Below are 14,972 nucleotides of genomic sequence, written 5' to 3'. Positions count from 1 at the left end.
TCATGTATAAAACAAAACTTTTAACAAGCCTGCGTTGAGGTACTGTCTGTCTAGTGTTGAGGTTGTAAGTGCTATTTTGAAACAATTTCTGATATACATCTAATTGTTTTAGATAAAGCTCAGTTATGCAACTTTAACCATAAGTGGCAATCAATAAAAGATTTGTTTTAAACACTTGTAGCAGATTTTGAGTTTTGACTTTTTCTTGCTGTCTTAGGGACTTGATTGCATCAGGATTATTGAAGATTTAGCAAAAGTTCTCAAGAAACAGTCAGGTAACTCTTAAACACTGAAATAAATTATCCTGTTTTTTACTTTAGTTGATATGTGACAACTTCAGGCCCTGCAGATGGAAAATCGTGAAATTGTTGCATGAACTTAATATTGATAACTAAGGGAATATGTTGTGGACATTTGTATTTATTTGTATATGTAGGTTTCTAAGTTATAATGTTAGAAGACTGCATCTGAATTGGGCAGATAGTACATTCATAACCTTAATGTGTAAAAATGAGCTTTTAGGTGAAGTTTGAGGCTTCATATTAGTAGCTATATTGTATTTGTGTATTTAGTGTCTAGTAAGGTAATGCTGAGAAGTACCTTAATACAAGCTTGCAACAGTCTTGCTTAATCTACAAGAAAAAACAGTTTGACAGTGCTTGTTTTGGTTTATCTCACGTGACTAACATAAAAAAAGTGAACTGTAAACAACCTTGTAAGTTTATTTTGCTGTTACATTTAGACTAAACTTTGTTTTATTAGAGGGGAGGGCATACCTATATTTGTATACGTAATATGTAGTATTCATAATTCAGAGTGTTTGACAAATGCTCGAAGTCATTTAATAATGACGTATTACTGATACAGTTTTTGTATTTTATTGTGTAGCATTCTTACTACAGCTTGGGGTTACTCGTAGAGTGTTCCATACTGTTATAACTCTAATACAGACATTTGGTTATGAAATATTTCCTCCTAGGTCTACGAAATGTCTTGCCTATAACAACTGCTAAAGTCCCAATTGTGAAATTTTTCCATGTCAGAAGTGGTCTTGAAGTAGACATCAGTTTATATAACACTCTGGTAAGGTTATCTGTTTTTTAACAATAAAAAATGTGGAGCTGCTCCTTGAGGATGAAATAATTGCTTTGTCTAGATTCCAGTTCTACTCCAGTTTTAGATTTCCGAGCACAAATGCCTTATTTTTTATTGGGCACAGTCAAGACTTTAGTGTTATTAAATCTGCAAGACAATGTAGTAGTTCTTCAGTAATGGTAAGTGATAATGTTTAATTCTTTCTGTGAATCAGACAAAATAATGTAACTCCAGCTTTCCCATCCCTCAATTCCCATCACAACTCATACTTAGCTTTTGAGATTTGGGATAGTAATATAGAATCCAGCTTGCCTGAACTGGAAAACAACACAATTTAGAAAAAAGTCATTGGCCAAATATTTAAAAAACAAGTCTCATTTTCTTAATTGTTTGTTTGTTTGTTTGTTTCCTAATGTTTTGAACATCAGTAGCCAGTTCATCAGTATCAAAGGAAAGTAAGTTTTAGAGACAAGCATTAAGCTTTTTGAAGTTTCTGTATGAGTCTGAGGTGAGCTCAAGTAGAGAAGGATACCTCAACTACAAAATCTAAAAAGCTATTGCTTTAAAAGTGTGTACTTAAAGTGTTGCATCCACATGGGTAATTTGATAGCTCTAACTTTTCTGGAATGAAATCTCTTAATTCAAGAATTAACCCCCTACCAAATATTTTGAAAATGCAATAATAGATTAATACTTCACTTTCTGAAGTATTGTTCTGTGAATTCTGCTTTATAGCTACTTCGAGAAGCATGAGTTGTTTGTTAGCCTTTTAACAGAGTAGTAGGTGATCACCTCATTGTTGAATGTTTCCTTTCTCAATATATATTTTACTATGCAGGGCTTAATTGTTGATCTCACAGCTCTGCAGTCTGTTAACTCAAACTCAGTAAATAAATTAAAAGTGAAGACGTATGCATGTGTACTTGTGATCTCTGAGTCTACAGTGCTCTGAGTCACTTGTTGTCTTCTTTTGACTAAAAAATTTTGTGTGTTTTCAGCTCATTCTCTCAACTTCTTCAGACCTCCTATATTTTATACAGGGATTTCTTATTTTCATAGGCTTTGCATAATACAAGACTTCTTTCATCATATGCTGCCATCGATCCTCGAGTGAAATACCTGTGCTACACTATGAAAGTTTTTACAAAGGTGAACTTATTTCAGACATTCAAGTAGTCAGTAGTACCTGCACCATGAGGTGATAATCATAAAAAATGTAATTTGTGTTTCAGTGTAATTTGTGTTTCAGTGTAATTTGTGTTTCAGTGTAATTTGTGTTTCAGTGTAATTTGTGTTTCAGTGTAATTTGTGTTTCAAGTGTAAAATTTGTTTGATTCAGTGTAAATGTTTGTGTGTTCAGTGTAATTTGTGTTTCAGTGTAATTTGTGTTTCAGTGTAACTCTGTGTTTCAGTGTACTCTGTGTTTCAGTGTACATCTGTTCAGTGTAAATCTGTGGGGGGGATTTTTTTCCCAAAAAGTGTACTCTGTGTTTTCAACGTGTAAATCTGTGTTTCCAGTGTAATTTGTTGTTTCAGTGTAATTTGTGTTTCAGTGTAATTTGTGTTTCAGTGTAATTTGTGTTTCAGTGTAATTTGTGTTTCAGTGTAATTTGTGTTTCTTTTTGTAGATGTGTGACATTGGAGATGCATCTCGTGGTAGCCTTTCTTCTTATGCATATACTCTTATGGTGCTCTATTTTCTTCAACAGAGAAATCCACCTGTCATCCCTGTTCTTCAAGAGGTACAGTATATCAATAAAGAAATCAATAACTGTACAGTATTGATCAGAAGAATGTGGTTAGTCTTAAAGGCTCTTCTATTGAATTTAATACTATGTTTTCAGATCTACAAAGAACCAAAAAAGCCTGAAATTTTAGTTGATGGTTGGAACGTTTATTTCTTTGATAAGATAGAAGAATTGGTGAGTAATGGTAAAATGGTTATACCTCTGCAAATGAAAAAGAATTGGTTTTAAGAAATGTCCTCAGATATTTTGATTGAACACAGTAGTGGAACTGAAGTAGCTATTGCTTTAAAAATCCAAATGTGAAGTTTTAAGAACGTGGTTCAATTCAATTCAGCAATGCGAAGATCTGTGCATTTAAAAACAGACAAACAAACAAAAAAAACCACTCCTCTGCATAACCTGAGAAGAATTAGTTTTAAAATAAATTGCTTTAGGATGTTAATGATGATTAATCTCTATGTGCATCACAATACTGAGTAGAGAATTCCTTTTAAATATAATTACGTTTATGGCCATAGTTGGTCAAACCTATTGAATAATCTTGAATTAAATGAGCATTTACAGTGAATTAAGAAAGGCAAAACCTGATGTTAGAAGTATTGATTCCCCAGTCTTGTTAAAGTTTAAAGTCACAATATTATAAAATCAATAACTGTTTAGAAATAAGGTATCCTGGAGTAACTGGATTGCGTTGGAGGTGAAAGTTATTAAGTTATTTTCCCTAGTGTAAGTATAGGAAATAAACATATTTCTGTCATTTTCAGCCAGTTATTTGGCCTGACTGTGGCAAAAACACTGAATCTGTAGGGCAGCTCTGGCTGGGACTTCTTCGTTTTTACACAGAAGAATTTGATTTCAAAGAGCATGTCATCTGCATTAGGAGAAAGAACCTGCTTACAACTTTCAAGAAGCAGTGGACCTCCAAATACATTGTTATTGAAGGTAAAATCATATAATGTACATCCATGTATGAAATGTCTTTAATGTCAACGTGAAAAACTTGGTCATTCTGTGTTGGCTTACTCAGTTTTCTATTAGTAGATTATAAGTTGCTATTTTATCATGTTTTGAGACATCATAACCTTCCCATTCAGTTTCAGGGAAGCTAAAAATTACTCTCTTTTTTTTCCCACCTGCAAAAAAGCTGCAAAGCAGAAATCATACTTGTGAGATTTTCCCACTAATGCTAAGGTTAGCAGAGTTCATATTTGAATGACCAGTTTAATGCTGTTTAATGCTAAGATCTCTATAAGGAAAATCCAGTGATAAGTTCTAGAAGTGTTCCATAGGTCATTTACTGGCCCATGTGACTTTCACAGGAAGAACTTCTACTGTCTGGCCCTGTGTACAACTTAAGCATATTTGTTTATAGAACCACAGAATATTCTGAATTGGAAGGGGCCTACAAGGGTCATGGAGCTCAGTTCCTGGCTCTGGGTAGGACCATCCATAATTCAAACCCTATTTCTGAGAGTGTTCTCCATACACTTCTTGAACCTAGTTCTGGCAGGTTGGGGCTATGACCATTGCCCTGAGGAGCAGATTCCACAGTTTGACCACCCTTTGGTGAAGAAGATATTCCTTATCCCCAGCCTGACCTTCCCCTGATGCAGTTCCATGCCATTTTGTCAGTTCTGGTTGCTGTCACCATGGAGAAGAGATCATCATCTGCCCCTCTGCTTCCCTCATGAGGAAGCTGTAGGTCACAATGAGGCCTCACTTTTATCTCTTCTTCTCTAGACTGAAGAATCGAAGGGACTTTTGTCGCTTCTCGTACACCTTGCCCACCAGACCCTTCATCACCTTTATCCTTCTGACGTTCCCTTATAGGTTTATATCCTTATATTGTGGTGCACAATCCTGCACACAGTGCTTGAGGTGATACTGCAAAATTAAAGAGCAGAGTGGAGCAATTCATTCCCTCGACTGTCAATCTATACTGTGCCTAATGTGCTTTGGGCTACTTCATTCACTTTTCATCTGCACTAATGTGATCCTTTGTCCCTGAAGTTAATTTATTTTTCAGAAATTCACAAACCATTTAATTTTGGTGTATTAATTCTGTGCTTAAAATAGTTGTCTTGGGTTGTTTGTGTTGTATGTGTGGATAAATGTGTATGTAAATATTTCAGTCATGTCTCTAATGCTTTCCATACAGACCCCTTTGATTTGAATCACAATCTTGGAGCTGGTTTATCAAGAAAAAGTAAGTTTCTTGTTGGAAAAACTTGGGTACGAAGTGATAATTCTTGCTTTGCTGGCTAGTCTGATGCTCACATGATGTTTTCTCTTTTTTTGTGTGTTTCTCTAGTGACAAATTTTATAATGAAAGCTTTTATAAATGGCAGAAGAGTATTTGGTACTCCTGTAAAAATATTTCCTAAGGAATATCCATCAAAAATGGTAAGCTGCTTCTAAGGGCAATATATGCATGTTCTTCATTGTGTGACTTACCACTTTCAAGAGTATGGTTATGGTTTCTTAAGGCTTTTCTTAATTTCAGCAGAGCTCTAATAGATCCTTAAACTGTTATTACTGAGTACTGCTTTCATACTGTTTGCGTATAAATTGTGGGAGCATACAGAATGCTAATCAGGGGAGATATTCATTGTTGTAGGCTTATAGACAGTTCAGCCCTCATCAAAAACACTTAGGGTTCTTTAAGACTTGTTTATGAAAGAATCTGCAAACCTGGTAGTCAGCAGGCTGCCTGTGAGGAGGAGGAAGCAGATGACAGTTTTATTTTGTGAGGTCTTTGAGGACTGTCCATAAGCAAAATTTCAACACCTTACTCAGTGTATGAATTTGCAATTTATATGCATCTTTTTTTTTTTTTTTCAGGAGTACTTCTTTGATCCAGAGGTATTGACAGAAGGAGAATTGGCACCAAATGATAGATGCTGCAGAATTTGTGGTAAAATTGGCCATTTCATGAAAGACTGTCCCATGAGAAGAAAGTGAGTACAGTTATGGGAACTCTGTGACATATTTCCTTAGAAGGAGGATTAGAATAGCAATGCTAAAGCTGTGAGTTCACAGCTATATTCCATACAGCATTCCATAGAGCAGAAATCAATGGAATTTTGCATTTATGAAAATAAATGGTATAAGACCATTATGATGTTTTTTACAGTCCTTTGTCCAGCCATTGCAATAGGAGATGCTGCTTGTGACAGGTACACTAGCTAGCTGTCTTCTGGGGATCTCTTGCATTCCCATACCATCCCAGTTGCTAAATAAAAAATGCTTGAGTGCATGCCTGCTCTGGCAGTATTTGTTTGTGAACTGGAGTTTTGTATGATTTTACCTTTTTTTCAGTTGTGTTGAATGTGATTCTCTTGTTTTCCTTAACAGTCTTCTATGGTGATCAGTCCCAGAGGTATGCTGATTGCTGTGTAAAGTAGTACTTTGTTTTATCTGTTTTAAACCAGACTCAATTTTAATTTCATAAGCATTTCATAGGGGGATTTAGTGAGTCATGATAATGCCTTGATGAGATTTTTAAGTCACAATTTTGTTCACCTCGTAGCTTCTAGACATATTAATGTCTGTGCCCTTTTTGCTCTTTCATTTTACCTGCCTTTCTCTGTATTTTCTGTAACTATACTGCTTCCTTCTTAAAAGTATTCACATCAGGCCAACACAAAGTACATGGATGGAGGCATGACATGGTTTTACATAGCACACAAAAAAGGTCCCTTCTATATTGTTGTTAATATTTTATCTGATTATACCAATATTCTGGTAGACTTCTTGGCTATTACTGTTAGTCAGGTTTTCTTGTTTTCTTGTTTTCTTGTTTGTGTTGGAGTGGGATTTTTTTGTTTTTGTTTTTGAGAATTCTTTAAATTTTTTCCAAGATATTTTTCCTTATGTCTGATTGCCAGCTTTCATTCGTATATTGTGTAGACGACATGGTTTAGATTATTTTTGCCAGAATGCATTATTTACAGTTTATCTCTGTTGAAGCTCATCTGCCATCATTTTGTCAGTTTATTCATTTTTGTGAGTTTCTTCAGGTTTCTTGCCATTAGTGCTGCATCCGACTGAGCAAAGGAGCCTGTTATCATAATCAGACACTGATTGTTCATTCTCTGGTTCATGAGTAGACAAGTAAAATAAAACCAGTTCAATAATGGCACCTAGGTCCTCACTGATACACCTCTAAGTCACTCTGAATGCTAGAAGCTTCTTCCTTTATACGTGCTTTGTAGAGAGAGTGAATATACACCACTTTGGAAGGAAGGTAGATTTCTCCTGGAATGGTACAAGAAGTAGAATGAAAGATCTGTTTTTATCTGTTAGCATTTAATTTGGTGTCTTTTTTCCTTCTGATGTCTTTGCAGCTCCAGCACCAAGATCTTCACATTGATGCATTTGTATTTTAGAGAAAAAAGTAATTAGAATTTCAGCTGCATTGTAATCTAATTGTAAAGTTAAATTATTAGTATTTATTATATCAGCATAGGACTGTTTCTTAAAAGAGTCAAAAGCATTCAGCTTCATTTAACCCGCTGAAGAAATATTTGGAGTCTACTTATTGTCTATATGCAGTGTTTGTGTTTCTGTCTTTTATGTATACAAAGCATATTAACTTTGCAGACTTCTCTTGCAGACTAAGGCGACGACGTGATTATGAAGACAGCAAAAACCAGAGGTACACAGAAAACAAAGAGAAAAGCAAAGAGGACAAAGAAATCCAGAACAGAACAGCAGAAAAAGAAAGCTCTGTCAGGGAGGGGAAAATGCATCAATTTACACCTCAGAAGAGCAAAGTAGCAAGGGGAATAGTGGAAACTGGAAAAGAAAAGTCTCCCAGGCAATCAACAGAAAAGTGGAAGCGACCAGAAGACAGAGAGTTAAAAGAAAAACGTTGTTTTATCTGTGGAAGAGAAGGTCACATTAAAAAGGAATGCCCACAGTATAAAGTAACTGCAGGTATGAAACCAGTCAAGCTGAGTACTTCAAGAACTTCTAGTTACAAGGTTCACTAATGGGTAAAGATTTTTCCTTTGAATGGTGCTCACGTAAATACTGACTGACTTTCTAAAAATAGAGTCAGACATGATCAGTTTTCCCTTATTTTCACCAATCTCTCAAAACTGTTCTGACCTCAGAATTGCGGTTTCTCTTAGCAGGTTAGGTGGTAGCTATAGAAAGTGTAGAGTGTCTACTCTGTTGCAGTCGCTTCTGTAGTCTTCACTACTTAAATTTGCTAATGTTTCAAATTACAGTTTCTATTTCAGCACAAGGGAATAGCAGTAAATAGCAGTCTGTAGATCCCTCCCATCATGTAAAATAGACCTCCTTCATAAGGACCCCAAGGTCACTAAAAGTTAATAGTTCAGATAAAATATTTTGAATGGGAAGAAATAAAGAATGTCCTTCCTAACGCAGTAATTAGGTAGATAAAATGTCTTATTTTTCTTGGAGTCATGTTGCAACTTTGAGTTAAATAAAATTAAAAAAACACATAAAACTTAAAAAATAGCCTAAAACATAGAACTTGACTGACACACTTGAAGAAAACAGTGAACTGCTAAGCAGTATCTAAGTCGTCCTTCACATTAAACAGATCTCTAGTCACCTTTTTGTAAGAAAATCACTCTAATATAAAGTAAACTTCTTGGCATGGTGCATGGTACTTTCAGCTAGCTTGCAAAGGAACATCATATTGCAGTTTTCCCCTAAGTAAATGCAGAAGCATTGATATACATACTATAGAAAAACAACAACAAAAAAAACACTCTACCGTTTGCTCATTACTTGACAAAGTAATAAAATACAGGAATCCATTGCATACACAGTTTCAGATCATTTCTTCTCTACTGGAAAATTGTTCCTTCTGGCTTAGATAAGGAAACTGTCTTAATCAGGTATATTTGGTAGGATGAGGCATAAGATTGTGCTACCAGAGTACTGGATGTGGTAAGAAAATGGTTGTACATGTGCTCAGAATTTTAAGGATATTTGCGAGTGTTCTTAATGACTACTTACAGAATTTTGTGGATGAAAAAGGTGTTTATAAAGTGAAGCCACATTTTATTAGGTTTCTAACAGTTTGAAGATGCATGTCAAGTCTAAACTTAACTTTTGAGTTTATCTTTGAGCAGTTTGCAAACATTACATTTGCTGTTATACTGAGTTTGCTGAGTTGAAAAGGAGTATACCTGACTGTGTTATAGTCCCTGATGGGATTTATGGGTATTTTGGGAATTAATATATTTGTAGAAAAGGAGAATTGATCTAGGATCGACTTTATCTTTTTTGCTTGTCTAGTGCCTGTTCTATAGATCTATATAGAACATAATTCTGTAGTTCTATATATACAGTTCTGTAGTTCTCTGGACCCATAGAATATAGCACACAAAAACTTATGGTGCTATAAACACTTTGTGGGACTTTGGTCAATTCACTTAACCCAGTATCATTGTTCACTTTCTGAAGGCTCCAGTTTTAATTAGTGTCTTAAGTTCTCTGTGCTGTGAAGGCAGAATGCAAGTATCTTTGTAGTTTTTGTATCTTAGGATACCTGAGATGTAAAGTAGTTTCAAGATAGTAAGTCTTTGCTATATTATGACTTTTTCAGGAGGTTCAAAACCAGAAACTTTGTGTGGATCCCCTCTACCTCCAGCTGCCAAACATGCTGGTCGATTAAATCAGGTAAACATTAAGTGTTCTTTTTCCCAGATCTCTTTAAATATTCTGAGACCCTTGTAAAGGAACTTAAAAATAGCTTTACTTAAACTTTCAAGGTGAACGTGCATTTGTGTAATTCAGTTTTTTAGGTTCATCAGTCTGTATGTGTTGTTTATAGGGAATGCTTCCACATGAAGAAAAAAAGAAACAAAAAGGAAAAGTACTTTTGAGTCCCCAGTCAGGTTTGTGTCTCTTAATGTCAACTCAGAAATTCAATGTAAAAGCATGCATTTTCAACTTACTTTCTCAATTAAATCAATCCTTACGGAAACTCTGCCTAATTTGTTGAACACAGCAGCAGTCTGAACAGGTTGCTAGATAATCTGAAGCCACTCAATTTTTTTATATATGTTTTTTTTTTTTTTAAGCCGGAAAGGTACATGTTTTCAGTTGTGTTTTGGGAACGAAACTTACAAGGCATGTCAATTCTGTCAGCCATTTGTTCCTTAACTCTGATAGATTTATTTTGCAGAAGGATATGATGTTTTATCAGTCTCTCTGTTCTCTCCCTCTGTTTTGGCATACATGGGTCAACATGTGGAGCACTTTCTTGTGAGGCTTCCTCAGAATAATTGTGTAGAATTCCACACGATCAGCTTACTTAAGTGAGACAATGAAAGCACATCCTTTGTCTGAGCTGCCAAAATGGGAGAGTTAAAATTACACTTACAAGTAGCAGACAGATGATGACATAAATGCCTTTGTATATACACTTTCTGGATCAGAGGTGTTTTGTGCACTGTGTTAGATGCATGGTTGCCACTGCAGCTTCCTTACAGAAATTTCACACATTTAACTTCTTTACTGGCACAATGAAGATTTTTCAACTGACTTTTTTTTTTTTTTTTTTTTAATTTACTTTGAGTTTTGTGTGCAACTGCAAACCTTTTAGCAGCTTGAGTTTTTCCATCAAATACATAAAATGTCTTCTGAGACATCTAAAGGGAGATTTGAGAAGTCTTTGCCAACTGCTATTCAGTATCTCTTTAGGTTTTCAGTTTTGTGTGGGGTGGGGAAAAAGTTATTGCAAGGCTGGGGGAATTAAAACACAAAGCGGTTTGTCTCCAGACATTTAGTTGAAAAGAAAAGTTATCTTTTTTATATTCTAATGTTTCCTGCTGTCCTGATATTATAAAGTTGATCTGTGTGTGCTTTTCTTGTAGTTTGACTTAACCGTAATTTCTTCCTGATTGTTTCAGTTAATTGGTTTCTTTGTTTCTGTTTTTTGTGTTGTTGGTGGTTACTGGGATGGTTTTTTGTGTGTCTGTTGGTATTCTTTGGTTAGTTAGGGATTTTTTGAAACCTTTAACCTTTTAAAGTGTGATGCTTTTTTTTCCCTCCTGATATCAGGCAGCCTTTCCAATAGATATATGACTCAGGGAAAAGCCTCGCAGAAGAGGACCCAGCAAGAATCGTGAGGGATGTGAAGCACTGTTAAATTGCAATTTAGATGCAATTTACTTCATTCACTTAAAAACTTACCTTGGCTAAAGCATCTGGATTCACAGGACAGCAGCATAAACAACCTTCAACTTAAAATACCCATATTTCTTTAACCTTACTTTAGATTGCTAATAAAGGATTTTAATATGGTGTCATACCATAGACCTCTTGCTCCTAAGTAGATTGTCTGAGCATTTTAATAGAAAGCCATGATGTTTTGTATTTGTTTACTAGATAAACCATATAGATGAATGCAGGTACTGAAAATGGACCAAGGTTTTGTCATTCAGCCTGACCATTTTAAAATGCACTAAAATTGTGTGCAAGCCAAATAAATGTATTTTCTTCAAAACATGATTTTTTGAAGGAGCAAATATTATTTATATATGTTGATTGTTACTGAATCTTTGTGCAAAAGTGTTTGAAATGCTTGTAGACTGTGCTTGCAAACAGGCTTTTGTGGTGTTTTATTTTCCCCATGTAGAGGACTGAAATCACAGACACTAGTAAGCATATGTTAAACTGTCTCTGCAGTAAAGCAGAGTGAGTACCAGTGAGATTTTTTAGTTTTTAGCCCCTTATTTGATTTTGTGACATTTAATTTGCTGCTGTGCTTGTGTACAAGGGAGGAGAAGGGGGAGGGGAAAAAAAAAAAAAAGAAAGAAAAAAAAAAGAAAAAGGAAAAAAAATAGAAAAAGAAGAAAAATAAAAATAAAAAAGACAACTAAGAAACAGGTCAGTCCTGTTTGATGCTGCTAAGAATCTTTTTCATTACCTTGGGGATACAGACATAACTGCTTTATGGAATAGAGAAATGCTATATGGCATCTGGGGAAAACGCATGTGCATTTTCATAAAATGTGAATGGGATCCTTGGACCAGCCAAGAATTTAAGTAGGTTTATCAACTTGAGCTTTACTTGAAGTCCTTCCAGAGCTGGTAGTGTACTCTCTGTCTAGTTCGGGAGATAATTACATGGTAAAATTGAAACCACTGTTATTTATGACTTTGAAATAAGTAAATAAAGTCAAAATCCAGACTTACGTTTCTGTATTTCTTCTTAAGTTGTGGCTTTCAGTATTCCAGACTTAAATGTGGAATTAATTGTTAATTTATTGGAATATCTGTGTCATGGTTTGAAAGAAAAATCCACCTGCGTCTGTAACAGGGGCCATGGGCCCCACAGGGGCCCTAGGCCAAAAGGAAAAAAGTTAATTAGGAAAAGAAAACAGCGGCAACGATCTAAGGAGGCACACTTATTTACTAAATACTATATTGAAATACAGGATAACACAATATAATACAATATAATTGAAAATTGAGCTAACGAATCAAGCAAAATAGGAGAGAGAATGAGTCCCGTAACCGAGAGGCCTACTGTGAAATCTAGGCGAGACGGCTGAAGGCTCCCACACACTCCCCTGAACGCCAGATACAGGCGCAACCTTTCAACATGTTCTTATCGGGCAAGCAATGTCTTTCCACAGTTCAGACAGCCCCAAACAGGTTTTTACCCTTTCATTGCCAATGTGTCATTTCCCACTGTCTTGCAACCACGCCCCATAAGGCATTGGCCACCAAATCCATGAATCAGCTATAAACGATTGAACATTGGCCACCATCTCCCGTTCAGACCACATCTAAAGGCCAGCTGAACAGCCCTTGTACCTTCTGCGAATTTGACTTGATTCTCCTTTACCTCAGTGGCCTCATGCACTTGTCGTGTGGGACTCCATAACACGAAAGCTTCCTCTGCTGATGCTTCCCTACAATACGACATGATCCGTCTGTGAATAGGGCAAATTTCGTTTTCTGGTAGCTCATTGTATGGTGGTGCCTCTTTAGCACGTGATACCTCTTCTGTAGGTGGTGTTTACAATTTTTTTACTCTCAGGCCAGTCCATGACACTTCTCAAGAACTCCACCGGACCAGCTGAGTTTTTCCCATTCGAGCTCAGTTGGAGTGAATTAATGAAATCACTTCTACTCCAAGTGCGCATCAGTAGCATGATGGGTGGAGGGCATCCTGTCCTTTTAAACATCTCAGTTTATTACTGGCACAGCGAGCGTGCTAGAAGAACTCGAACCTCTGGTCCCACTACTTTCAGAAGGCAGCCAAACCCCACATACACGGCTAAGATCTCCTTCTCCTCGGAGTGTAGCGCTCCTCAGACCCTTTAATATGCTACGACTCCAAATCCTAAGGGGTCGGCCTCGGTCTCTCCTGAGGCTTCCTTTGCAACACAACTCGAGGTGGGACCTTTCCTCTCCAGCAGCAGTGTAGAGGCTGTTCTTCACATCCTGTCCCGTCCTTAGCTGGCCCCAAGGCCACGGCACGGGCTATTTCTTGTAGCCCTGCTGCTGCTCAGGACCCCATGAGAAATTATTCATTCTTGCGTGTTACCTGATAGAGGGGGCTCACTATGTGGCTGTGGTTTGGGACAATGCATTCTCCAAAAGCCCACTACTCCCAGAAAAGATCTGGCGTCTCTGTCTTGTCGGTGCGGCGCGAGACAACGGCAGTGGATTTTGTCACACACATCTGCTGGGATGGTGGACAACGTCCATCTTGCATTTTAACCTAAGAACCTGGATTATCTGGCAGGCCCCTTCACCTGCTGTGCCTTAATGGCAAACCAGCTTGCAAAAGAATTTGGGATTATCTGTTTCCCCTTTCTTGAAAACCTCATTTGCTGCGTAATGGCCCACACTACAATATCATCATATATGCAACGTGCTTCCAGGAGCATTACCCTGTCCAAGACATTGGAATCAATCCATGGCAAATTGTTGGCTGGTGCTTCCACCTTGAAAGGTAAAACCGTTCCAGGCTATATTGAATACCGTCTCCAGGTAAAAAGCAAACTCGTGGCCACATTTTGACAAGCCAATGGGATGGAAAAGAAGGCAATCAAGCAAATGTCCAATGGCCTGGCCATAAACCACCTAGGCTTCCTTGAACTCCATTTCAACTGGAGTTCTAGCATGTCTGGTACACGCAGCACTTAATGGAAGGTGTGGACTTCATTCTACGGCCTACTGTCAGCCCTCATTCCCCACTTGGTTTACACAACTGGCCATATGGGGCTTGTTAACACGCGCAGAGTGAAAGTTTTTGCTAACTCACTCCCTGATCCTCTCTAATTGGTGAATTAGCTGTCGCTGAATGGGGCAGCAGTGAGTCCCTATTTGGTGCGGTACTGCCGTCCTGTGAACCACTCTGGTGGCAATTGTTACCTCTTGGTCTTTTACCTGGAGCAACCCCAACAGCAGAAGATCCATCCTACAGACCAGGTCAAATGTTGATCAGCTGCTTGCACACAACCGACCTCGTTTGGTAGTAACAGCAGCTTATCCAAAGGCCCATCAATCCCCCTTCGGGATCTTTAAAATACTCCCATCCTCAAGGTACATACGATTCCACTCAGAATACATGGAGCCTCTGGACCCCAGTCACAATAGGGTGTCTCAATGCCAGTTATTTTTTTTTTTTTTTTTAACCAGTGAGGCTTATTTTTCAGCCTCCAACAAATAGTCAAATTCGTGGGAACCCCCCAGTCATCGTCCACGATTATATACTTGGCTTGTGTCCTTGGTGACTTGATGGCAATTAGGGTGCACAATGTGCACCAGTGTCCCACCAAGGCTTTATATTCTGTGGTCTGAGATTGGTGCCAGGCCACTTAATCCACACAGTCCAGTATACCCCTCTACTTGTCCCTTTCCCCCCCTGGCTGGCGGGCAGGGCCCTCTACTTGTTTACCCATCGGTGGCTTGCAGCAACTGGAACTCTCCCCTTCTTGGAAGAGTTCACCTTTGGTAGTTGTTTCACACCCCTGTACTCTTCCACTCATGCCTGAAGTGCAGAAGTGGATGAATTACACCACTTCTTCATGTCCTCCCCATGACTACAGAGGAAAAGCAACAAGGCAAGACGTGTAGTCTCATCGTTGTCATTTGCTTGAATACGAGGACGCTCTCTTTTTT

At 37.5% G+C, this 14,972-nt stretch overlaps 1 protein-coding gene across 6 annotated transcripts in view; it reads left to right on the top strand.

Moving 5' to 3' along the window:
• TUT7 (terminal uridylyl transferase 7) overlaps positions 1 to 12,028 on the top strand; it is a 31,288-nt gene extending 19,260 nt beyond the window's left edge. For 3 of the 6 annotated variants that reach the window (XM_015849293.2, XM_015849291.2, XM_015849292.2), the window contains exons 17-28: positions 218 to 275; positions 980 to 1,083; positions 2,155 to 2,244; positions 2,724 to 2,837; positions 2,940 to 3,017; positions 3,608 to 3,785; positions 5,002 to 5,049; positions 5,155 to 5,246; positions 5,685 to 5,800; positions 7,459 to 7,781; positions 9,433 to 9,506; positions 9,661 to 12,028. In XM_015849293.2, the coding sequence (XP_015704779.1) occupies positions 218 to 275; positions 980 to 1,083; positions 2,155 to 2,244; positions 2,724 to 2,837; positions 2,940 to 3,017; positions 3,608 to 3,785; positions 5,002 to 5,049; positions 5,155 to 5,246; positions 5,685 to 5,800; positions 7,459 to 7,781; positions 9,433 to 9,506; positions 9,661 to 9,831 (1,446 nt within the window). In that variant the 3' untranslated portion in view covers positions 9,832 to 12,028. The remainder of the gene's footprint in view (positions 1 to 217; positions 276 to 979; positions 1,084 to 2,154; positions 2,245 to 2,723; positions 2,838 to 2,939; positions 3,018 to 3,607; positions 3,786 to 5,001; positions 5,050 to 5,154; positions 5,247 to 5,684; positions 5,801 to 7,458; positions 7,782 to 9,432; positions 9,507 to 9,660) is intronic. The other 3 variants (XM_015849295.2, XM_015849294.2, XM_015849297.2) reach the window with 2 other exon arrangements.
• The last annotated feature ends 2,944 nt before the right edge of the window (positions 12,029 to 14,972 follow it).

The sequence above is a fragment of the Coturnix japonica genome, chromosome Z (genome assembly GCF_001577835.2).
Source record: "Coturnix japonica isolate 7356 chromosome Z, Coturnix japonica 2.1, whole genome shotgun sequence".
NCBI lineage: Eukaryota > Metazoa > Chordata > Aves > Galliformes > Phasianidae > Coturnix > Coturnix japonica.
This window is presented reverse-complemented; position numbering and strand designations above follow the sequence as displayed.